The sequence below is a fragment of the Pristiophorus japonicus genome, chromosome 16, assembly GCF_044704955.1.
Source record: "Pristiophorus japonicus isolate sPriJap1 chromosome 16, sPriJap1.hap1, whole genome shotgun sequence".
Classification (NCBI taxonomy): domain Eukaryota; kingdom Metazoa; phylum Chordata; class Chondrichthyes; family Pristiophoridae; genus Pristiophorus; species Pristiophorus japonicus.
Window position 1 is genome coordinate 15,052,085 of NC_091992.1, and position 26,827 is coordinate 15,078,911.

At 41.6% G+C, this 26,827-nt stretch overlaps 1 protein-coding gene across 6 annotated transcripts in view; it reads left to right on the plus strand.

Moving 5' to 3' along the window:
• Positions 1 to 26,827, plus strand: part of LOC139226343 (lissencephaly-1 homolog) — a 138,310-nt gene that overhangs the window by 92,083 nt on the left and 19,400 nt on the right. For all 6 annotated transcript variants that reach the window (XM_070857027.1, XM_070857026.1, XM_070857025.1 and 3 more), the window contains 5 exons: positions 1,889 to 1,963; positions 3,073 to 3,279; positions 9,322 to 9,490; positions 19,638 to 19,740; positions 21,994 to 22,222. In XM_070857027.1, the coding sequence (XP_070713128.1) occupies positions 1,889 to 1,963; positions 3,073 to 3,279; positions 9,322 to 9,490; positions 19,638 to 19,740; positions 21,994 to 22,222 (783 nt within the window). The remainder of the gene's footprint in view (positions 1 to 1,888; positions 1,964 to 3,072; positions 3,280 to 9,321; positions 9,491 to 19,637; positions 19,741 to 21,993; positions 22,223 to 26,827) is intronic.

Here is a 26,827-nt window from a genome sequence, read left to right on the forward strand (position 1 = left end):
CAGATGATCTTTGCAGTGTGACAGCATAAACCAAAGCCAACATGTCTCGTCAAGTGAAAAATAAAATTGTTTGGGGCTCTGTTGCGGGTCATTCTTTTACAATCTCTACCTGGTGTCTGCTGAACAGCATTGGAAATAGCTTTGCATAGCTTCTCGGCAGAGGGTGCACAGCTTACATGCATAAATGGACAAAATTATTAATGCCAACTGTCGTGGGATGTCTTTGCCTGCTATTTGAAACCTTTTAATAGTGCCATTGAGAGTTTTCCTTGGTTTGTGATCTAGCCACATTCAAATTATCAGTTCTTTGCCTATCTTTGTTGAAGTTTATCTAATTAGAGTCCGAAGCTGTATATCTTCTCTGCAACTAGGCAGCTGCACCCTTATCCGTGACCTTTGCTGATACTTTGTACACAAGTGCAGGAGAAAGTAAAACGATTTTATATAACGCCACCTTTTCAAATCTCTTCATAGAATTCTTGTACTTTACTGTGCAAAAAAAAGTCATATTTTGTCTATACTTACAGGTGCTCAGAGAACTTTGGTAGCTTTTGGCTTCAACTTGGTGCTCACAAGATATTTAGAGTCAAAGTAAAGTTTCTGTTTAGCATATTTTTAATAGGGTTTCATAGTCAACGTGCAAACTCTTGCTGAGGCTCCAACACTAATATTGATGTAAACATCATGTATGGAGGTTTCATCAAAATGTCCCCAGGGCTTCCATCCTGATGTGTGGCCTGTGCAAGTTGAATTTCTGCAGCTGTATTATATTAAAGTGTGACACTCCGCCTTGTCTTGTATACTTCAGAGTTTCAGACCTGTCTGTTCTCGTTCCCGATGTCTGGTGTGCCAGTAGCTTTGTTTTTGTTTTGCTTTCAAGGTTTTCCAATAAAGGATTTTTTTTAAATTCATTCACGGGATGTGGGCATAGCCAACAAGGCCAGCATTTATTGCCAGTCCCTAATTTTCCTCAAAGGTGATGGTGAGCCACCTGCTTGAATACAACTGAGTGGCCATTACAGAGGCCAGTTAAGAATCAACCACATTGCTGTGGGTCTGGAGTCACATATAGACCAGACCGGGTAAGGATAGCAGATTTCCTTTCCTAAAGGACACTAGTGAGCCAGATGGGTTTTTACAACAATCCAGTCACCATTACTAATGCTAGTTTTTTTTTAAATTCCAGATTTGATTTTATTGAATTTAGCTGTCGTGGTGGGATTTGAACTCGTGTCGCCAGATCATTAGTCCAGGCTCTGGATTACTAGTCCAGTAACATAACCACTGCTACCACACCCCAGCAGAATTTACCTACAATAGAGAAATGACTATTATCTCAATGTGCACAACTGGAATTCCGTGCACAGTAAAGATTTGAATTGCCACTCTGGCCAAACATGAGCATTGCTACCCTTTAGTGTGGGAACGTTGTTCAAATTTAGCTTTGAAAAGCATCCAAAGATTAGATGCAGTTTGATGTCATAAATCTGAAGATCAGATCCTTAACAAAAGTTTGCTGTTCTAAGAAGCATAAAGTTGCAGTAGAAACTGTTATAAAAAAAAAAAAAAAAAAAAAAATCTTCATTAAACAACAATAAATTGGTGCATGGTATATGTGTAAATAAAGTAGACAACAAGCACAGAACTCGTCTCAATTACAGAATTCACAAGCTTTGAGCAAGATGTGAGATTGGACTGTTTTCCCCCACCTTAGTGGATTTGGGGGACAGTCAATTTAAAAAGGAAACTGGACCAATTGATCATTGGAAGAAATTAATGAAGGTTTTAGGGCATACTGGATTTATTTCTTTTCTGCTCTTGTTATCCGACTGGAAACTGCAATATAATTTTGTCTGGCTTTGTTTTTAATCTTGTTTTACTTCTCTAGAATGAAGAATTAGACAAGAAATATGCTGGACTGCTGGAGAAAAAATGGACCTCTGTGATAAGACTACAGAAGAAGGTGAGGTTCGAATGTAATATGTTAGGCACTTGTCAGCAGAAAAGCCCATCTGACCCATATGCATTTGCCTCCTGTTCTGCTGGCCTCTCCTCCATGCACATACCTTCCCCAACACATGGAAGTGGCAAAGAAAAAGACTCTAAACGTCAGTACAGGAATCCAAAATTCCTCTCTGACCCACAATGGTGATCAGGCAAACCCCAGGAGGCCCGAAACCTATTAGTTTTTCAAAAATGCGTTTAACACCACCTTAAGATCTGCCACCTCTTTGAATCCGATTCCAAACGTCCATCACCCTCTGAGAAAATGTAATGGTGTCACCTTTACAATCCAGAAGCAGAAAGAAAATGCTTAGTCAAGTATGGTGTTCAGTTTCATTTGGGGGAGGGGGGTGGAAATAAACAGTGGAAGAGACTGACTTAGTTTACTTGAATTCTACGATTCCGTAGTCTTCTTGGGAATAAGTAGGAATATCCAGTTACAGAACTAAACCTTGTTCTTAATTTGATGCCTAAATTAAATTTCTCTTGCAAGGAAATTGTTCTGCAGCCTCGAGTGGTTTAAGTGATGGTTTGATTTCTTTTCAGCTTCCTTTCCTTTGCTTTTGGTGAGAAGAGAGGCACCCCTGATTCTTTCCTTGACCCAAAGGAAATCACCAATATTTAGAAAGCTTTAGTGTTCAGTAGATTTCTGTAGAACTCTTAAATGTCTTGAAAATGTAGGAAAATTCTCACTCAAAAGCAACAGTCTTTAAAAGAAAAATCAACTCATTTAGGTTTATTTCACAATTACAAAATAACACACTATTTTTTGCATGTGATGGGCCTCATATTCCATTGTAAGCATCAGATATTTACCCATGCTCAGTACTGGGATGCACCCTGTTGCTACATGATTTCTCAAAGCCCATTGAAACTTCCATCCATTAAACCTGACTAGTGAAAATGGCTTCCCCAAACTGCAATAGAATCTTCCAGAATCCCAGCCAGAGTACTGCCACTTCCTCTTCCTCTAATTACGCTGCCAAGTTTCAAAGTTTGACTCCTAATATGCTTTTCCTCAAATTAAAAAATAAAATTCTTCGAGTTTTACTTTATTCTATTCAACAGGTTATGGAATTAGAATCCAAACTAAACGAAGCAAAAGAGGAGTTCACTTCAGCTGGCCCCCTGGGTCAAAAACGTGACCCAAAAGAATGGATCCCTCGTCCTCCAGAAAGATACTCTCTGAGTGGACATAGAAGTCCAGTCACACGGGTTATTTTCCATCCAGTTTTCAGTGTCATGGTATCAGCCTCTGAAGATGCCACAATAAAGGTAAAGAATCCATTGAATGAATGTGTTACTTTTTAATATCTATACCAAACCAAGTTTAACCACTGGGGGATTATGTAATGTGTACCTAATTTTCCATCCAGGTACAGTCTGTTGCCAGCTAGTGGGCTTAGATCCATAAATCCATTGCTTAATTGGCCATACCCATGAGAAGAGAATAGCTGGTTCTGAATGGGAAACTGAACATGTGTTTGAGAAAATATTATTCTACAGTGCAATTTTTGAATTCAGTGCATGTACATGCTTTACGGTCTGTTTTTTGAAGGAAAAAAGGGTTGGGTTTTCCAGTTCTTTAATTATGCATTGCGATGTATTGACTTTGGATAATGAAAATATGGTCTACTGTCAAGTCATGTTTAACTTGCGGAGGGACTTCATTATCCCGTTGTTTGACTTGAGCAATTTTAATATAACACCGTTCTTAATATAAAAAAAAAAGTTTCATTCACAGGTAATTTAAATTAAACGACTGTACGTGTGACAACTCAGATCTACTAGCAATAGATCTTCCCAGTAATAATTTGAGTATCCTTGGGCAGGTGGTCTTTGGAGTACAGTTAGTCAATTGGATTCATTTTCTGGTATTTTACTGAATTACTTCTGCTTTAAGAGAAATTTACAGAGCTTTTATCGTGTTGACTGTAAACTTGTGGTTAGTTTATTTTTCACTACACTGGGAAAATTGTATATGGCGTAACAATGAGGATGTACGTTTTGGGCAAATGGACTTTTCTCATTTGTGACAACGACAGATTTTTTTTGTGAATTTCAAAGTTATTATTAATTCCTAAACACGGAAATGAAAAAGCATCAAGGACATGGTGAACATTGACTGCACGTGGTAGCCATCAATCAGTGCTGGCACAGAACAGCTGCATAAAATCTGAAAACATTATGCCTAGTGGTGAGTGTGTGAAAAAGGCTTGCAGTTCAGTTGGCCACTATGGGCCCAAGTTTCGGGTGGAGTTGCTCCTAGTTTTTTGGAGCAACTAGTTTAGTTTGGAGTATGTTAGAAATTGCAATTCTCGGATAATAGTTTGCTCCAGTTCTAGTGAGTTAGTTTAGGTTGGCTTTAGGTAAGGTATTTTTTTCCCAAAAGTGGGCGTGTCCAGCCACTTCAGGCCTGTTTTGCTAGTTTCGGCAGTGAAAGCTTACTACAAACTAACTTAGGATGGAGTAAGTATCCACTTTTGCAAGTTCTGAAAAACCTTACCTAGAGTTAAGTTTAGTGCAGGCACAGCCAGAGACGGGGGTGGGAAGCATTAAACACAAAGGACACATCAACATCACAACAGGGGGGGAGGGAAGTTAGAGGATTTTCCATAAACACCTTCATCATAACATTAAAGAAGCAAAATACATTTAAAGCAGTAAGCACAAAACAAAGCAGTACATTTACGAAGCACAAAAAGTAATAAGCAATTAATTAATAAAAAATAGAAGGAACCCTGTACAGAAAGCTCCAAGACCAAAGTACTAAGCAACCAATCAATAAAAAATAAAAAAATAGAAGTCCTACCTTTATGTGAAGGGAAGGTGTTTCTGTCAGTGTCTCTCTCTCTCTCTCTGTATCTGACAGTGAGGTGTGGGGTGGTGTGTGTGTGGGGGGTGAGGATGGGATGTGTTGGCGGGGATGGGGATGTGTTGGCGGGGATGGGGATGTGGTGGCGGGGATGGTGTGAGATGAGGGGGTGGGTGTGGCTGAACGTGGGGGGTGGCTGTGGGGCTGAACGTGGGGGGCGGGGGAGGCTGGACGGAGGCACCCCTGCTCTCTCCTCCGGCCCTTCGATCATTTCGAGTACTCCCCCAGCCCTTGCCTCAGTACCCACACCATTCTGAAACATACTGAGGAAAAACGCCCTCCTGAGCCGTGCACGCGCAACGTAGCCGACAGTCTTCAGTCACTCGGGCTTAGCCCCGCCCACCTGCAGCTTGCTCCGCCCCAGGAAGACTGCGCTGTGCCACGCCACGGTCCAGGAGGACCGGGGAATTGCAGCAAAATATTCCGGCGCACCTTCGAGCCCAGGCAGGTCAATTAAGTCTCGGAGGTGTGCCATTTTCACCTGATGCAGAAACTTGGGCTGTACAACTGGTCGGTCTTTTGGTTTGGTGTTATCTGCAGCTGTCTTTGGTTACTGCCTTTTAATTGCTCCCAGGTGTATGCTGCTCTAGAAAATCATTGTACAACTTTGAATGTAGTGTAGTTTCACATTGCATATCTAATTCTTTTTAGCTTTCTGGTTAATGTTCTATCCATCTCTTCTGAAGGCATTGACTCATACTTTGTACACCAGCTGCCCTTCATTCTCTTCACCAAATGGCTATTCTTGGACAGAGTGTCAGTGGGTTTTGGACTGCGAGGTTGATCATTACCTGGCCCAAGCCTGTCTTCACATGACATACGTGCACACATTACAACAGGAGTCACCAGTTGGCAATCCAGGCTGGAGACCTTGATTTAATTTTTTTTGCACTGCACCCCTGTTGAGTAGTGCCAAGACCCATTGTTGAGCTCTGATTAGCTAATACAGCAGAAAAAGGAAGGAGTTTGACCATTAAGGAGTCAACACCTTCAGGAGATGCAGAAATGGCAAAAAAGAGGAAAAGGAAAATGTTGACTGTTTTGAACCCAGTTTTGACAATGCAGGTTTTTATGTTGCAAAGAGCTTCCTAAATAGTATCCTGACTATAGCAGAATATTTGTGTCATCATGGCATTGTATTTCAGTTTGGCTTCAGTTCAGATTAGCTGCTTTTATTTTCCTGAGCATTTGCTCAGTGATTTATTTTCTGCATGAATGCATGCTACCAGAAAGCTATTAGACTCATGTGAGCTGGTGAGTGAAGTGTTACCCTGCTTAGTCCTAGGGCCTAAAAGTGAAAATGGGCACTGCTGTAACAATGCATGCGTTCTTAGACTTACTGTGTAATGGACACATATTGCTTGGGGGTGGAGGGCAGGTTTTTTGCAAGATAGATGATTTTTGACATCTTTCTACATTGTGTTTGCAATTTTGATTATTTAAGCATTGAATTCTTTAGGGATTCATCACTTCACCATATGGTTAGCTTGCTGAATGACGTCCAGTAAGAATTAAAATGCATTTAAAGCCTTTCTAATTGTACAGTTCCAAATTATAGAGTAAAATTATCCTGTCTGGTTTTTTTTGCTCTTTGTTATGGTGCTTGCTTTTCAAAAGAAAATAATCGTTTTAATTAAGGCTGATAGATAATGGGCTCAATTTTCCCCAGTGATTTGCGCCGTTTTTTTAGCCGAATCAAAATAAATGAACCCAAGCATGGCTATCCCGCGCAGTACTTAACATTTAACAAAGCCAGACAGTGGAATTTGCAGGACTTAGCCTCTCCCTCGAGTGTGGGCCCAGCTTGTGCAGTGGTGGTTGATTTGTTCCAGGCAGGACCCATCAAAGCAGCGACCCTGTCTTCCAAATGTGTCAGTGGGTGCAGATTTGCCAGGCCTCCTCCTGTTGGAGTTCTTTCTCTCTTTTGTGCCACCTTCCTCGCAAAAATGAAAATATAACTTTTTAGAGAGGGTGTCTTTCTGCTGGGTGGGACATATACAGATGGTCACATTAGCAATTGCAATTCCATTGAATAAATGAAAATATTACCTACACTAACTACTTGACCAAGGTCCTGCCACTTCTTTATGCACTGGCCATTTCTTTTGGTGAAACTTTTGTGACCTCTGCTGGTGTCCAGCTCATACCATGTGGCCTCAATTACAGCAACCAGTGCCTCCATTTTATCGTCCTGTAAGAAATTCTTGGTCCTGGAGCCGCATTGCATCCTGTATTGCAGCTCCGATTTTTCCAATGAGAATTAAAATTCCCACACACTGGCTCTTCAAAAATGGCTGAATGCAGACCGGGAGCTGTATTGGGCATGTGCACCCATAGCAATCACGTCAAAAATGTCCTTTTTCTTTTCTCGCACATGTGCAGAAGGGGGGCAGGGGCATAATTTTTTTTCGGTGCAGACATTAGACTCCACCGCACGAAGTTAAAGGACAGGCTGTCTGGTGCCAATTTCAAAAAATAGAATGGAGAAACCTGCTACTTAATTTTTTAGAGTACTCGGGACCAAAAAAAGGTGTAACTCTGGCAATGCATCAAAAAACGGCATTGGGGAAAATTGAGCCCATTGTGTTTTTCCCCCATCCACCCCCAATCCTTTGCAATGTTGGTGAGTAGCAAAAGAAAGTGGGAAAACAATTTGCATAATTTTATAACTTTTTTATAGATCTATATTCATGTAGATTAGTAGTATTAAGAAGGAATGACCGAGATGGCAGTCATTAACTTTTGTAACCAGCTTAATTAGCTGCCTATTTAGAAGAAAGTGAACATTTTGTTTCCAAGATGAAAAATATTCATAAATGTGGCCCTCACATTGTCGCAGAACTGTATTTATCATAATGAATTTGCTAAACGTTATAGAAACATAGAAACATAGACCATAGGTGCAGGAGTAGGCCATTCGGCCCTTCGAGCCTGCACTGCCTGCCATTCAATGAGTTCATGGCTGAACATGCAACCTCAGTACCCCATTCCTGCTTTCTCGCCATACCCCTTGATCCCCCTAGTAGTAAAGATGACATCTAACTCCTTTTTGAATATATTTAGTGAATTGCCCTCAACAACTTTATCAGGGCTATATAATAAATGTATCCAAAATATAGCAACTAGAGCTGCTGTGTTGTCTAGCATAATCAGTATAAATGTCTGGGTGTATAGCATGCCATCTCTAAACTGCTTTTTCAATTTTGGATGGATGGAGGGAGCTATTCGACTGTAGCAGGTTTATGATTGGATTTTTAGCATTATAAAAGATGCCTCATGGAGTAACATTTATGATCAATTTTAAAACCCTGCACATCGAACAACTCCAAGCATCCTGGGTTTTTATTTTGGCAAGATCTTACCCATTAAACTCGAGTGGTTAGGTCCCTTCCTTTCCTAAAATTGCTAAAATCTGGTGTGCCGATCCATGGTTTGCCCAAGTAGCTGTTCACGTGTGAGCCAGTGAGTGTCAGAAGCCTATTCGACTATGTGGAGATAAGAACTGAGCCAAAAGTGGTCCATAGACACTGAACAGCTAGCCAGAGTGGGAACTCATCACAGGCCAGAACCTTTGGATCTACATAGCTTAATACAACAATGGGTAGTGCCCCTGCCCACCAAACCATAAGGGAAGTTCGCATAGATTTTTACAGCTTCCTGCAATAGGCCTATCAGTCTGTGGCTATCTAAATGGTATGCTGCCTGCAGGACAATCTAGTTTTTTTTGTTTCCAGTATTTGGTACAGTTACATATTCACACTTATACTGATGAGCATGTCAATAAGACTCAGCAACCATGGAGGCAAATTAAACTATATTTGCTTTCTAAAAGAAAGTAGCACACAGGTATGAGGAAGCAAAAGGGCAAGGACTTTTTTTTAGTTTGTATTTTGGAGAAATCCGTTTCTTTCACCCTTCAGTACTATAGCTTTTATAATGCTCATGTTTTTGCCATATAATTGCTATGATTTGCATGTTACTGAAATTTTTGAAGTAGAATTTGATGTAAAGAAATACTTCTATTTCCTGACGACTTGCATCAGTTACACCTTTTCAATAGAAAAAACGTACCATAAATTATAAAAGGATCATGAGCAGAATTATGAAGCTGCTTAAATTGCCCATTGATTATTCTAATTGCCACTTTCTATTTGCATAACATTAGTCTTTGGTGGAAATTGCATTCGCAAGAATAATTGTCAGCAACTCCATTTTGAATAAATGAAAAACCACATTTGCTGTCATTTGGAACCCAGTATGGCAATTTCGGATATCGCTTCAGATATTACTTTCTCAGTGATGGCGTGGATTGTATTGTGGAGCAGTGCTCGAGTAATTAATTATTCACAAAGGTGGTAGACTATCCTGCTGTGTGTAAATGAAAGAACGGAAAATTGACAATCCTGCAATTTGTTAACTCTGGTTTTATATTCACCTGATAGGTCTGGGACTATGAGACTGGAGATTTTGAACGTACACTGAAAGGTCACACAGACTCTGTACAGGATATCTCCTTCGATCAGAATGGCAAGCTGTTGGCATCCTGCTCTGCTGATATGACCATTAAGCTTTGGGATTTCCAGAGCTTTGAATGCATTAGGACCATGCATGGTAAGAGTCTGGTTTCTTTTCTTGGGGCGGGGGTAAGAGAAGCAGGAATATCCTTACTATCGAGTAGGTGAGAATCAATTTTTTTTCATAAATTGCACCTTAAGCAGAATAGAACTTCATAAATCTAATCCAGGTTGAATCTCTCTGATCCGGAAATATCCATGGTTTGGCATTAGCTGAGCCTGAGGAAGAGGAGGGTTTATTTCTTTCAAGTTTCGATTGGCTGGAACGACCGTCAGTGAGTGTATTTGGCGATTGGCCGGAGTGGCTGTCAGTCAGTGAGTGTGTTCGACGATTGGCTGGAGCGGTAGTCAGTCAGTGTGCGCATGGGTGCTGAGAGAACCACCCACAGGCTGCCAGCACACACACAGGAGCCTGCACGCTGTCAACAGGTACTGGTAAGCGTGACCTTCCGTGGTTCAGAAGATTCTCTGTTCCGGCACCATCAGGTCCTGTAGTAGATTTAATTCATCACTGTCAAAAATGCTAATTCCCAGGCCAAGGAGAATGTTTCTTGCTTCTGAAAATGTTTTAAATTATTTCTATTTTCTTAAGTTGAGATTCTCAATTGGCAATTTTACCCTTTATTCGATCACTCTGTGCCCAGCGGTATTTCTAGTCAAGAAATGGTATACTATTTACTCCAATGTCATTTTGAACTGAAACTGGTCTCTAGATGTGTGCGAAAGTAGCTTTGGGTGTCCTGCCTTGAATTCTCTACTTGGTGCCTTGCTCCACCCATCCTCTCCCCAATGAGAACACATCCTCACAACAGCTCAGCTACTGGTTATAGGTATTACAATTCACCTTATTGTTACCTTGGGGTGCACATTTTTACCATCTGGTTTAATAATGACCAGAATCATTCCTTAGGCAACTGACTTAGTGGGTTGTGGGCACAGTTCGACACACCACCTGCAATTTTACTGCTCTTCCAAATGCTTTTTTAGATATTGTTTCATGCTTTTGTAATTATTTAGTGGTAGTTGTGCAGAGATTTGATTGCTGTAATTGGAGTTTAAATGTTGAATAGAATTCCACTGAGGTGGAGGGACTATCGAAGCAGCACAATTTTGAATTCCGATACTATAAGCCAGGGCTGTCTATACTGCAATATGGAATGCCCTGGTTTAGTTAGCTCTTTGTGCTTGCATTTCATTCCTGGTTTATCCTGTGTGAATTTCAAGTTCTGTTAGTGTCAACAACTTGAGATATTGCAAATGAGCAAGAACATAGAAACATAGACACATAGAAATTGGTGCAGGAGCAGGCCATTCAGCCCTTCTAGCCTGCACCGCCATTCAATGAGTTCATGGCTGAACATGAAACTTCAGTACCCCCTTCCTGCTTTCACACCATACCCCTTGATCCCCCGAGTAGTAAGGACTTCATCTAACTCCCTTTTGAATATATTTAGTGAATTGGCCCCAACCACTTTCTGTGGCAGAGAATTCCACAGGTTCACCACTCTGGGTGAAGAAGTCTCTCCTCATCTCGGTCCTAAATGGCTTACCCCTTATCCTTAGACTGTGACCCCTGGTTCTGGACTTCACCAACATTGGGAACATTCTTCCACCATCTAACCTGTTTAAACCCGTCAGGATTTTAAACATTTCTATGAGGTCCCCTCTCATTCTTCTGAACTCCAGTGAATACAAGCCCAGTTGATCCAGTCTTTCTTGATAGGTCAGTCCCACCATCCTGGGAATCAGTCTGGTGAATCTTCGCTGCCTCAATAGCAAGAATGTCCTTCCTCAAGTTAGGAGACCAAAACTGTACACAATACTCCAGGTGTGGCCTCACCAAGGCCCTGTACAACTGTAGCAACACCTCCCTGCCCCTGTACTCAAATCCCCTCGCTATGAAGGCCAACATGCCATTTGCTTTCTTAACCGCCTGCTGTACCTGCATGCCAACCTTCAATGACTGATGTACCATGACACCCAGGTCTCGTTGCACCTTCCCTTTTCCTAATCTGTCACCATTCAGATAATAGTCTGTCTCTCTGTTTTTACCACCAAAGTGGATAACCTCACATTTATCCACATTATACTTCATCTGCCATGCATTTGCCCACTCACCTAACCTATCCAAGTCACTCTGCAGCCTCATAGCATCCTCCTCGCAGCTCACACTGCCACCCAACTTCGTGTCATCCGCAAATTTGGAGATACTACATTTAATCCCCTCGTCTAAATCATTAATGTACAATGTAAACAGCTGGGGCCCCAGCACAGAACCTTGCGGTACCCTACTAGTCACTGCCTGCCATTCCGAAAAGTACCCATTTACTCCTACTCTTTGCTTCCTGTCTGACGACCAGTTCTCAATCCACGTCAGCACACTACCCCCAATCCCATGTGCTTTAACTTTGCACATTAATCTCTTGTGTGGGACCTTGTCGAAAGCCTTCTGAAAGTCCAAATATACCACATCAACTGGTTCTCCTTTGTCCACTTTACTGGAAACATCCTCAAAAAATTCCAGAAGATTTGTCAAACATGATTTCCCTTTCACAAATCCATGCTGACTTGGACCTATCATGTCAACATTTTCCAGATGCACTGCTATGACATCCTTAATAATTGATTCCATCATTTTACCCACTACTGAGGTCAGGCTGACCGGTCTATAATTCCCTGTTTTCTCTCTCCCTCCTTTTTTAAAAAGTGGGGTTACATTGGCTACCCTCCACTCGATAGGAACTGATCCAGAGTCAATGGAATGTTGGAAAATGACTGTCAATGCATCCGCTATTTCCAAGGCCACCTCCTTAAGTACTCTGGGATGCAGTCCATCAGGCCCTGGGGATTTATCGGCCTTCAATCCCATCAATTTCCCCAACACAATTTCCCGACTAATAAAGATTTCCCTCAGTTCCTCCTCCTTACTAGACCCTCTGACCCCTTTTATATCCGGAAGGTTGTTTGTGTCCTCCTTAGTGAATACTGAACCAAAGTACTTGTTCAATTGGTCTGCCATTTCTTTGTTCCCCGTTATGACTTCCCCTGATTCTGACTGCAGGGGACCTACGTTTGTCTTTACTAACCTTTTTCTCTTTACATACCTATAGAAACTTTTGCAATCCGCCTTAATGTTCCCTGCAAGCTTCTTCTCGTACTCCATTTTCCCTGCCCTAATCAAACCCTTTGTCCTCCTCTGCTGAGTTCTAAATTTCTCCCAGTCCCCAGGTTCGCTGCTATTTCTGGCCAATTTGTATGCCACTTCCTTGGCTTTAATATTATGCCTGATTTCCCCAGATAGCCACGGTTGATCCACCTTCCCTTTTTTATTTTTACACCAGACAGAGATGTACAATTGTTGTAATTCATCCATGCGGTCTCTAAATGTCTGCCATTGCCCATCCACAGTCAACCCCTTCAGTATCATTCGCCAATCTATCCTAGCCAATTCACGCCTCATACCTTCAAAGTTACCCTTCTTTAAGTTCTGGACAATGGTCTCTGAATTAACTGTATCATTCTCCATCCTAATGCAGAATTCCACCATATTATGGTCACTCTTCCCCAAGGGGCCTTGCACAATGAGATTGCTAATTAGTCCTCTCTCATTACACAACACCCAGTCTAAGATGGCCTCCCCCCTCGTTCGTTTCTCGACATATTGGTCTAGAAAACCATCCCTTGTGCACTCCAGGAAATCCTCCTCCACCGTATTGCTTCCAGTTTGGCTAGCCCAATCTATGTGCATATTAAAGTCACCCATTATAACTGCTGCACCTTTATTGCATGCACCCCTAATTTCCTGTTTGATGCCCTCCCCAACATCACTACTACTGTTTGGAGGTCTGTACACAACTCCCACTAACGATTTTTGCCCTTTGGTGTTGTGCAGCTCTACCCATATAGATTCCACATCATCCAAGCTAATGTCTTTCCTAACTATTGCATTAATCTCCTCTTTAACCAGCAATGCTACCCCACCTCCTTTTCCTTTTATTCTATCCTTCCTGAATGTTGAATACCCCTGGATGTTGAGTTCCCAGCCCTGATCATCCTGGAGCCACGTCTCCGTAATCCCAATCACACCATATTTGTTAACATCGATTTGCACAGTTAATTCATCCACCTTATTGCGGATACTCCTTGCATTAAGACACAAAGCCTTCAGGCTTGTTTTTTTAACACCCTTTGTCCTTTTAGAATTCTGCCGCACAGTGGCCCTTCCTGTTCATGGTTTTAAATTTTGCACACAGCCAATGAGGCTCTGTGGTACAGACTTGTGCAGCCCATAAAGACATATGGCTTATGCATCTGCAATCTAAGCCATGAGTACTCTGAGATTGTTGTACGTGAAACCTCATTCGCTTCCCTTCCCCCTCTTTTTTTTTCTATTGTGCTTGTCAGCAGAAATGTCTGGATTGGGCCTGTTAGTAAAATGGCAAACATTATAAGCATTGCAATCAGTCATTACAGCACAGAAGGAGGCCGTTGGGCCCATCAAGTCCATGCTGGCTCTCTAGAGCAATCCAGTCAGTCCCATTCTCCCACTCTATCCCCATAGTTCTAACTTTATTTCCCTCAACTGCCCATCCAATTTCCTTTTGAAATCATTGATCGTCTCCACTTCCACCACCTTCTTCGGCAGCGAGTTCCAGCTCATTACCACTCGCTGCGTAAAAAAGTTCTCCTTGCATCCCCCCTGTATCTCTTGCCCAAACATTAAATCTGTGTCCCCTAGTCCTTGTACCATCAGCGAATGGGAACAGCCTTTCTCTGTCTACCATATCCAAACCCGTCGTCATCATGTACACCGCTATCAAATTTCCCCTCAACCACCTTTGCTCCAAGGGGAACAACCCCAGCTTCTCCAACCTAAGTTTGTAGCTAAAATCCCTCATGCCTGGAACCATTCTACGCCCTCGAGGACATGAGAACATAAGAAATAGGAGCAGGAGTAGACCACAAGGCCCCTCGTGCCTGCCCTGCCATTCAATAAAATCGTGGCTGATCTGATCATGGGCTCAGCTCCACTTCCCTGCCTGCTCCCCATAACCCCTTATCCCCTTATCGTCGAAGAAACTATCTATTTCTGTCTTGCATTTATTTAATGACCCAGCTTCCACAGTTCTCTGAGGCAGCGAATTCCACAGATTCACAACCCTCAGAAGAAATTTCTCCTCATCTCAGTTCTAAATGGGTGGCCCCTTACCCTAAGATCATGCCCTCTAGTTCTCGTCTCCCCCACCAGTGGAAACATCCTCTCTGCATCCACCTTGTCAAGCCCCCTCATAATCTTGTACGTTTCGATAGGATCACCTCTCATTCTTAATTCCAATGAGTAGAGGCCCAACCCACTCAACCTTTCCTCATAAATCAACCCCCTCATCCCCGGGATCAACCGAGTGAACCTTCTCTGAACTGCCTCCAAAGCAAGTATATCCTTTTGTAAATATGGAAACCAAAACTGCACGCAGTATTCCAGGTGTGGCCTCACCAATACCCTGTACAGCTGTAGCAAGACTTCCCTGCTTTTATACGCCATCCCCTTTGCAATGAAGGCCAAGATTCCATTGGCCTTCCTGATCACTTGCTGTACCTGCAGACTATTCTTTTGTGTTTCATGCACAAGTACCCCAAGGTCCTGCTGTACTGCAGCACTTTGCAATCTTTCTCCATTTAAATGATAACTTGCTCTTTGATTTTTTTTCTGCCACAGTGCATAACCTCACACTTTCCAACATTATACTCCACCTGCCAAATTCTTGTCCATTCACTTAGCCTGTCTATGTCCTCCTGCAGCCTCTCTGTCCTCCTCACACATTGTTTTTCCTCCCATCTTTGTATCGTCAGCAAACTTAGCTATATTACACTCAGTCCTCTCTTCCAAGTCGTGAATATAGATTATAAATAGTTGGGGTCCCAACACAGATCCCTGTGGCACCCCAGTCGTTACGGATTGCCAACCAGAGAATGAACCATTTATTCCGACTTTGTTTTCTGTTTGTCAGCCAATCTTCTATCCATGCTAATATATTACCCCCAACCCCGTGAACTTTTATCTTGTGCAATAACCTTTTGTGTGGCACCTTGTCAAGGACCTTCACATCCTGCCTAAAGTATGGTGACCAGAACTGGACACAACACTCTAGTTGTGGCCTAACCAGAGCTTTATAAAGGTTCAGCATAACTTCCCTACTTTTATACTCAATGTCTTTATTTATGAAGCCCAAGATCTCGTATGCTTTGCGAACTGCTCTCTCAATATGCCCTGCTATCTTCAAAGATCTATGCACATGAACCCCCAGGTCTCTCTGTCCCTGTACATTCTTTAGAACATGTCCCATGAAGTCTATATTGCCTCTCTCTTTCCCTTCTGCCAAAATGCTCACCTCACACTTCTCTGTATTAAACTCCATCTGCCCATTATGCTAGCTTATCTGTCCTGTTGTTGTCAATTGGTATCATCCTCATTGTTTGCCACACCTCCAAGTTTGGTGTCATCAGAAAATGTTGAAATTTTACTCAGTTTTCCAATATGCAAGTCAAAAAAAGCACCATCCTCCAGTCTGAAAGACAACCATTTACAACAACTCGCTGTTTTCTGTCCTGAAGCCAAATTCTGACCCTCCTATTCCATGACCCTCAGTTTTGTTAACTAGCCTTTTATGTGGTACTTTGTCAAATGTTTTATTATAATCCAAATTAAATGCGTGTCAGCCTGACTTAATTGGTAGCACTTTTGCCACCAATTAAGCCAGGCTGATATGCATTTAATCTATCTTGCATAGTGGGTTAAAGCCACCACTCCAGAACTTGACAATTCAGTGTCGTACTGAAGGAGTACTGCATTGTCATTGTCACAGGTGCTGCTCTTCGAATGAGATGTTAAGCCAATGCCAAATCTGCCTGTTGGAATATTTTAAATAGACATGGTACTATTTGAATAAGATCAGGTGTCCTCGGCCAACATCACCAGTAATAGATTAACTAGCTATTCCATCTAGTTGCTGTTTGTGGGATCTGCTGTGTGCATAATGGCTGCCTTGTTTGCTTACATTACCGAGTACTTGGAGACATTTCTGAAATGTGCTATGGCACTATATAAGATTTCAGTGGACACTGGCAGTAAGAATATTCAAAAGAATAGGAATCTAAGGCTAGTAGGTGCTCTTATTTTAAAAAAAAAAATTAACATGCACAAATTTGAAAGTGGTGGAAATGACACAGCAGATGAGAAAAGGTTTGTTTTTGGATGGGACCATTTCTCAGAGTTTGATGGGTACAATTTGAAATTTAACATGGTTGCTGGGTGGCCAAGACTGGGAATTAAACATACAGGGGTATCTGACGATTCGGAAAGATAGACAAGAAGGGAAAGGAGGTGGGGTAGCTCTGTTAATAAAGGATGATATCAGGGCAGTTGAGAGATGATATTGGCTCTAATGAACAAAATGTTGAATCATTGTGGGTGGAGATTAGAGATAGTAAGGGGAAAAAGTCACTGGTGGGCGTAGTTTCTTGGCCCCCAAATAATAACTTCACGGTGGGGCGGGCAATAATCAAGGAAATAATGGAGGCATGTGAAAAAGGAACGGCAGTATTCATGGGGGATTTTAACCTACATATCGATTGGTCAAATCAAATCGCACGGGGTAGCCTGGAGAATGCATACGGGATTGTTTCTTCGAACAGTATGTTACAGAACCTACAAGGGAGCAAGCTATCTTAGATCTGGTCCTCTGTAATGAGACAGGAATAATAAACGATCTCCTAGTAAAAGATCCCCTCGGAATGAGTGATCACAGTATGGTTGAATTTGTAATACAGATTGAGGGTGAGGAAGTAGCGTCTCAAACGAGCGTACTATGCTTAAACAAAGGGGACTACAGTGGGATGAGGGCAGAGTTGGCTAAAGTAGACTGGAAACACAGACTAAACGGTGGCACAATTGAGGAACAGTGGAGGACTTTTAAGGAGCTCTTTAATAGTGCTCAACAAAAATATGTTCCAATGAAAAAGAAGGGCGGTAAGAGAACCAGCCGTGGATAACCAGGGAAATTAAGGAGAGTATCAAATTAAAGACCAATGCATACAAGGTGGCCAAGGTTAGTGGGAAACTAGAAGATTGGGAAAATTTTAAACGACAGCAAAGAATGACGAAGAAAGCAATAAAGAAAGGAAAGATAGATTACGAAGGTAAACTTGCGCAAAACATATAAACGGATAGTAAAAGCTTTTACAGATATATAAAACGGAAAAGAGTGACTAAAGTAAATGTTGGTTCCTTAGAAGATGAGAAGGGGGATTTAATCATAAGAAATGTGGAAATGGCTGAGACCTTAAACAATTATTTTGCTTCGGTCTTCACAGTGGAAGACACACAAACCATGCCAGAAATTGCTGGTCACAGGAATGTGTGAAGGGAGGACCTGGAGACAATCACTATCATTCGGGGGGTAGTGTTGGACAGGCTAATGGGACTCAAGGTAGACAAGTCCCCTGGTCCTGATGAAATGCATTCCAGGGTATTAAAAGAGATGGCGGAAGTTATAGCAGATGCATTTGTTATAATCTACCAAAATTCTCTCGACTCTGGGGAGGTACCAACGGATTGGAAAGCAGCTAATGTAACACCTCTGTTTATAAAAAAAAAGGGGCCAATCAAAAGGCAGGTAACTGTCGGCTGGTTAGTTTAACATCTGTAGTGGGGAAAATGCTTGAAACTATCATTAAAGAAGAAATAGCGGGACATCGAGATAGGAATTGTGCAATCAAGCAGACGCAGCATGGATTCATGAAGGGGAAATCATGTTTAACTAATTTACTGGAATTCTTTGAGGATATAACGAGCATGGTGGATAGAGCTGTATCGATGGATGTGGTGTATTTAGATTTCCAAAAGGCATTCGATAAGGTGCCACACAAAAGGTTACTGCAGAAGATAAAGGTACGCGGGGTCAGTGGAAATGTATTAGCATGGATAGAGAATTGGCTGGCTAACAGAAAGCAGAGAGTCGGGATAAATGGGTCCTTTTCGTGTTGGAAATCAGTGGTTAGTGGTGTGCCACAGGGATCGGTGCTGGGACCACAACTGTTTACAATATACATAGATGACCTGGAAGAGGGGACAGAGTGTAGTGTAACAAAATTTGCAGATGACACACAGATTAGTGGGAAAGCGGGTTGTGTCGAGGACACAGAGGCTGCAAAGAGATTTAGATAGGTTAAGCGAATGAGCTAAGGTTTGGCAGATGGAATACAATGTCGGAAAGTGTGAGGTCATCCACCTTGCGGAGGGAAAAAAAACAAAAAAAGGAATACTATTTGAATGGGGAGAAATTGCAACATGCTGCGGTGCAGAGGGACCTGGGGGTCCTTGTGCATGAATCCCAAAAAGTTAGTTTGCAGGTGCAGCAGGTAATCAGGAAGGCGAATGGAATGTTGGCCTTCATTGCGAGAGGGATGGAGTACAAAAGCAGGGAGGTCCTTCTGCAACTGTATAGGGTATTGGTGAGGCCGCACCTGGAGTACTGCGTGCAGTTTTGGTCGCCTTACTTAAGGAAGGATATACTGGCTTTGGAGGGGGTACCGAGACGATTCACTCGGTTGATTCCAGAGATGATGGGTTACCTTATGATGATAGATTGAGTAGACTGGGTCTTTACTTGTTGGAGTTCAGAAGGATGAGGGGTGATCTTATAGAAACATTTAAAATAATGAAAGGGATAGACAAGATAGAGGCAGAGAGGTTGTTTCCACTGGTCGGGGAGACTAGAACTAGGGGGCACAGCTTCAAAATACGGGGGAGCCAATTTAAAACTGAGTTGAGAAAGAATTTCTTCTCCCAGAGGGTTGTGAATCTGTGGAATTCTCTGCCCAAGGAAGCAGTTGAGGCTAGCTCACTGAATGTATTCAAGTCACAGATAGATAGATTTTTAACCAATAAGGGAATTAAGGGTTATGGGGAGCGGGCGGGTAAGTGGAGCTGAGTCCACGGCCAGATCAGCCATGATCTTTTTGAATGGCGGAGCAGGCTCGAGGGGCTAGATGGCCTACTCCTGTTCCTAATTCTTGTGTTCTTATGAAATGTTCTTTTTCCTTCACATGCAATCTGAACTGTTGCATGCTTCTGGCATTTTATGTTGTATTTATCCCAATCTAACTCTCTCCTGATTCATTTTCAGGACATGATCATAATATTTCATCAGTAGCTATCATGCCTAATGGAGATCACATAGTGTCTGCCTCAAGGGATAAAACCATGAAAATGTGGGAGGTGCAGACTGGGTAAGTGTGCAAAAAATGTACATTAAACAAAATCACTTGAAACTTAAATTTTAGGATAATGTATTTTAGGTGCTATGTAGACGCTGTGTATTTGTACAGCTTCTCTTCAGGTTAACATTGCATATGAAACGTCCTCCGTAAAGGGCTTGCAGTCACTTTTTGGCTGATTTATGTTCCTGTGACGAACCTTGGGACATGTTTCTACATTAAAGGTGCTATATCAATGCAAATTGTTGCAGTAAACATTTGTACACCAGTGTTTCTAATTATGTGCAGTAATAATCCTTTGTAACCTGAATGAAATGAACCTTGGTGCCATGTATTCAATTTACTTGATTCAATTATGGAAGCTGTCTACCTTGATGATTACAGCAGCCCAAACATTCCCTGAAAGCTACATGTGACTTCTTGTATGCATCAATGAATAACTTATTCTATTTATTCCACGGTAAACATATCTGGTGGAGCTACCATTAGGAGCTACTGAGCCTTTGTTTTTATGATTTATGAAATCTAAATTCACTTGATGTGTTAATGCTGTGAGAAGCACTGTCGAGTCTGTGTGGCAATTTAGTTTGCTTTTCAGATATTGCTTGTACTTTTTGACACTCTTTTAGGGAGGTGAATACTAGCTCTGGGTTTGTAGAGTTAGTCACTTGGCTAACTTTAATGTGCTATGTTTTTACATGTACTAGTAGCTCACAGTTTTAATAGGCACACGAATAGTTATAATTTTGGTTGTTCTTAAGAGCTTTTATGTCAGGGTTCAAATATACCTGAAAGTGCAGGTAGATAAAGCCATTAAAATCTCTGAACATTGAGTTTTATAAATGGCACACAAGAGTACAAAAATAAAGAAATAATGATCAATTTATGCAAACATTGGTGAGGCACAGAATACTGACTGCGTTTTGGGCATCCCATAGTTGAAAATACATGAAAGCTAGATGCCAGGTATGGGAATCTATAGTTAGGAGCAGAAACTGGAGGCACTGGGACTATCTCCACAGAGCAGCAAAGATTGAGGAGATTTAATAAAAGTTTATCAAAATTAGGAAGCATTTTAGTGAAGTAAATAGTTTCCTGTGATGGGTAGTCAGTGACAAAATGGGACAATAATATAAAATCATCAATGAGGAGGGAGGTTAGGAGAAATTTCTTTACACACAATTGTTAGAAGATGGAATGCTTTGCCACAGTGAGTGATTGAGACCTTTGCATCTTTTAAGGGAAATTTGGATAAATATTTGAAGTAGAGAAAAATGCAAGGCTATAGGGAGAGAGCACGGCAGTAGGATCGCTCTAGTAAAGAGCCGGCAGAGACCTGATGAGGCAAATGGCAGCCTCCTGTGCTGTAACTTTCCATAGTTCTTTTACAGTTAGCTGGCTAGCTGATTGACTACCCTTATAATGAAAATAGTCCCAAGAATTCGTATCAGTTTAGCTATTGCATGGATTTTATCAGTAGGGACTTGCAGACCAAATAAAGTAGTGAAATCCCGAGGCAGTTGACTTTTTTTAATGTTGTTGCTGTAGGCCTTGTGTTTCACCTTCCCAGCTACTGGTTATAGGTATTACAATTCACCTTATTGATTGTTGCCTTGGGGTGCACATTTTTACCATCTGGTTTAATAATGACCAGAATTATTCCTGAGGCAATGCCATGCTGTCTGAACCGTAATATTTGTATTTGTTACTTGTAACATTCCTGGTTTCTATTGCTGCACAAAATGCATTGTTTTCAGTATTTGAAATTCAAGGGTTTGTAAAGATGCCTTGAGGGCTCTGCTGGACCCACACAATTAATTCACCTGTATGGAAACTAAAGCTGAAGGGTTTTTTTTTTAAAAGGAGAGGATAAGATTCAACTTTAAGTCCCAATCTTGTGAAAAGTTTTCAAAAATGTGTTTCAAATCACAGACTTTCAGGTGAACCACAAATTTCAGGAGTTGTTTGCAATGCTTTAAGTATTGCTTCAATGTTTTTTGTTGGATTAGGGAGGGGAGCATTTGAATGACAACAATTTGCTGAACATGGAACATAAATGCCAAAGAGGTGAAGATATCCTTGCCTACCCTCAGCTCAAGTCGGCTGTGTGTTGGTGAGACCCCAGAAAAAGAAACATCTAAATGCATACACTAGAGATTGTTTCTAAACTTATTGATTAAGGGAATACAAAAGAACTGCTAATTGAATTTCTCTTCCTGTTAATTTATAACTGATTGTAAACATAAGTATTTTTGCTCCCAATAGTTATTGTGTGAAGACTTTCACGGGGCATAGAGAATGGGTGCGCATGGTACGACCCAACCAGGATGGAACTCTTCTGGCCAGCTGTTCCAATGATCAGACTGTCCGTGTATGGGTGGTAGCAACAAAGGAATGCAAAGCTGAACTTCGGGAGCACGAACATGTTGTAGAATGCATTTCCTGGGCACCAGAGAGCTCCTACCCGACCATTTTGGAAGCAACAGGATCTGAGGTAAGATTCTAGGAGTTGGAATGATTCTGTTTTAATCTCAATCACACATGATTTGAGATCCAAAACGTAAGTAATTTTCCTTCCAAGGACGAGTGGACTAACTGGCTGCATTAAGGCTCCGATAGTTCATTACCAATTCTCGAAGAATCTGCATTGGTTTCAAATGGTGCTGTACTGAGCAGAAAATTTGAATTTAAACTTAATGCAAAATATTTTAAGTTCTAGTAAGAGGTGGCTGCTGGGAGTGCATTTGATGACTCATCATGTACATCTGTCGAACAGTGCATAAGACAGATACAATTCAGACCTTTGTTTGAATTGTTATGACATACTTCTTGGTGTAATGTTTTTCACTTTCCACGCTACCCTTAAGTTGTCTAATACCGTCCAGCTACTGCCAGATTGCAAGTATTTTGTTTGTCCTCCGAAAATTGGATTGACAGTTCCCAAATTAATTCTTGGCAAGACTATAATAAGTGAAACTGACTGTATTTACAGCCAAGCAGTTACTTTCATTGTGGGATTTATAAGTGCTAAAGGACAATTTTTAATGAAACCTGTCCAAAGTTAATAAACTTTTTGTTTCTAAGACTAAATAGTTGAGATTCTTCTGTCTCGCCCACCCCCCGCCAGATTTTTTCAAAATATGATTTGATACAGAATATAATCGGTTACAAAAAGCCTGGATCTATTTTCACGAAGGTCATCCAAGGTCATTTTGTCAGATGTGATTGACAGCCAATGACCTCTGACTCTGGAGTAATCCGTGCTTGTGTGATTGAGCTTGGGGAGAGACGCACAAATAAAACGGCTTTCTTCCCTAAGGCTTTCCAATGCAGTTACTGAACAATTGGTGAGAGTAATAGCAATCCTTGGTTATTTTCTTTTAAAAAAAAAAATACAATCTAGACCTGTTAAAATAAACATGAAAATATGCAATTTTCATTGATCAGTCTTGCGTTCCATTATTTGATGTGGACTGCTGACTTTGTCCATTGAATCTGGATAGTGACAAGATGAGTGCTGAGCTGTATGATAAATCTTTAGACATTTAAAATTGCTTTTAACAAAATAAAACACACATTTTTCTGCTAAGGCTGTTACCTGAAGTATCAGTGGGTACGTGATTGGCATAGACGTTGGCTGATTAAAATGTTACTAAAATGTTTCTATTGACTATGAATACTGCCGTGAATTTCCTCGGTGGTACTCCCGATCGGCTGTCGTAACTTCAGCAGAAGATCAGCAGACACCCCAGATAGGTGTCAAATGGAACTTTAGCAGGGGAACCCCTGAGGAAATTCCTGGCAAATTAATGATTTTCTGCTGATAATAACTGAGTAAGAGTGAAATGATTTTTCGAATTTGCTGGATGTTCAGTAAGGCTTGGCAAACAAGCGAATCTTAATGGCTTTGACAGTTTGCATCAATAAGCACAAAATGAATTTGTGACGGAAATATTGCCACTAGTGGTAATGTATCCCCAAAGCCTAATCTGTAAGAAGGACTTTGTCAAAGTAAAAATAGCTGGTCATGTACATTTTGCAGGACCAGAACCAATGTCCTCGGGAGGGAGTGTTTGCTAGTGCTGTTGGGGAGGGGTTAAACTAATATGGCAGGGAGACAGGGAAATAAAATGGGGGCAGAAGCAAAAAATAGAAAGGAGAATAGTAAAAGTGGAGGGCAGAGAAACCCAAGGCAAAAATCAAAAAGGGCCACATTACAGCAAAATTCTTAAGGGACAAAGAGTGCAAAAAAGACAAGCCTGAAGGCTCTGTGCCTCAATGCGAGGAGTATTCGTAATAAGGTGGATGAATTAACTGCGCAGGCAGCTATTAACAATTATGATATAATTGGGATTATGGAGACATGGTTCCAGGGTGACCAAGGCTGGGAACTCAACATCCAGGGGTATTCAACATTGAGGAAGGATAGACAGAAAGGAAAAGCAGGTGGGGTAGCGTTGCTGGTTCAAGAGGAAATTAACACAATAGTAAGAAAGGACATTAGCCTGGATGATGTGGAATCTGTATGGGTCGAGCTGTGGAATACCAAAGGGCAGAAAACGCTGGTGAGAGTTGTGTGCAGACCACCAAACAGTAGTAGTGAGGTTGGGGACAGTATCAAACAGGAAATTAGGGATGTGTGCAATAAAGGTACAGCAGTTATCATAGTAGACTTTAATCTACATATAGATTGGGCTAACCAAGCTGGTAGCAATGCGGTGGAGGGGGATTTCCTGGAGTGTATTAGGGATGGCTTTTTAGATCAATATGTCGAGGAACCAACTAGAGAGCTGGCCTTCCTCAACTGGGTGTTGTGTGATGAGAGAGGACAAATTAGCAATCTTGTGCGAGGCCGCCTGGGGAAGAGTGACCATAATATGGAAGAATTCTTTATTAAGATGGAGAATGACACTGTTAATTCAGAGACTAGGGTCCTGAACTTACGGAAAGGTAACTGATGGTATGAGACATGAATTGGATAGACTGGAAAATGATACTTAAAGGGTTGACGGTGGATAGGCAATGGCAGACATTTATAGATTACATGGATGAATTTCAACAATTGTACATCCCTATCTGGAGTAAAAATAAAACGGGGAAGGTAGCTCAACCGTGGCTAACAAGGGAAATTAGGAATAGTGTTAAATCCAAGGAAGAGGTATATAAATTGGCCAGAAACAGCAGCAAACCTGAGGACTGGGAGAAATTTAGAATTCAGCTGAGGAGGACAAAAGGTTTAATTAGGAGGGGGGAAATAGAGTATGAGAGAAAGCTTGCAGGGAACATAAAAACAGACTGCAAAAGCTTCTATAGATATGTGAAGAGAAAAAGATTAGTGAAGACCAACATCGGTCCTTTGCAGTCAGAATCGGGTGAATTTATAATAGGGAACAAAGAAATGGCAGACCAATTGAACAAATACTTTGGATCTGTCTTCACTAAAGAAGACACAAATAATCTTCCGGAAATATTAGGGGTTCGAGGGTCTAGTGAAAAGGAGGAACTGAAGGAAATCCTTATTAGTCAAAAAATTGTGTTGGGGAAATTGATGGGATTGAAGGCCGATAAATCCCCGGGGCCAGATAGTCTGCATTCCAGAGTACTTAAGGAAGTGGCCATAGAAATAGTGGATGCATTGGTGATCATTTTCCAACAGCCTATCGACTCTGGATCAGTCCCTATGGACTGGAGGGTAGCTAATGTAACTCCACTTTTTTAAAAAAAGAGGGAGAGAGAAAACAGGGAGGTGTGGACCGGTTAACCTGACATCGGTAGTGGGGAAAATGTTGGAATCAATTATTAAAGATGAAATACCAGCACATTTGGAAAGCTGTGACAGAATCAGTCCTAGTCAGCATGGATTTATGAAGGGGAAATCATGCTTGACAAATCTCCTAGAATTTTTTGAGAATGTAACTAGTTGAGTGTACAAGGGAGGACCAGTGGATGTTGTGTATTTGGGCTTTCAAAATGCTTTTGACAAGGTCCCACACAAGAGATTGGTGTGCAAAATCAAAGAACATGGTATTGGTAATGTGTTGACGAGGATAGAACTGGTTAGCAGACAGGAAGCAGAGAGTCAGAATAAACGGGTCCTTTTCAGAATGGCAGGCAGTGACCAGTGGGGTGCTGCAGGGTTCAGTGCTGGGACCCCAGTTATTTACAATATACATCAATGATTTAGATGAAGGAATTGAATGTAATATCTCCAAGTTTGCAGATGACACTAAGCTGGGTGGCGGTGTGAGCTGTGAGGAGAATGCTAAGAGGCTGCAGGTTGACTTGGGCAGTTTAGGAGAGTGGGCAAATGCTTGGCAGATGGAGTATAATGTGGATAAATATGAGGTTATCCACTTTGGTGGCAAAAACAGGAAGACAGAATATTATCTGAATGGTGACAGATTAGGAAAAGGGGAGGTACAATGAGACCTGGGTGTCATGGTGCATCAGTCATTGAAGTTTGGCATGCAGGTACAGCAGGCGGTGAAGAAGGCAAATGGCATGTTGGCCTTCATAGCTAGAGGGTTTGAGTATAGGAGCAGGGAGGTCTTACTGCAGTTGTGCAGAGCCTTGGTGAAGCCACACCTGGAATATTGTGTTCAGTTTTGGTCTCCTAATCTGAGGAAGGACGTTCTTGCTATTGAGGGAGTGCAGGTAAGGTTCACCAGATTGATTCCCGGGATGGCAGGACTGACATATGAGGAGAGACTGAATCAACTGCGCTTTATCCACTGGAGTTTAGAAGAATGAAAGGGGATCTCATAGAAACATATAAAATTCTGACTGGATTGGACAGGCTGGAGGTAGGAAGAATGTTCCCGTTGCCAGAACCAGGGGTCGCAGTCCAAGAATAAGAGGTAAGCCATTTAGGACTGAGATGAGGAGAAACTTCTTCACTCAGAGAGTGGTTAACCTGTGGAATTCTCTACTGGAGAAAGTTGTTGAGGCCAGTTCATTAGATATCGTCAAAAGGGAGTTAGATATGGACCTTACGGCCAGAGGGATCAAGAGGTATGGAGAGAAAGCAGGAAAGGGGTACTGATGTTGAATGATCAGCCATGATCTTATTGAATGGCGGTGCAGGCTTGAAGGACCGAAT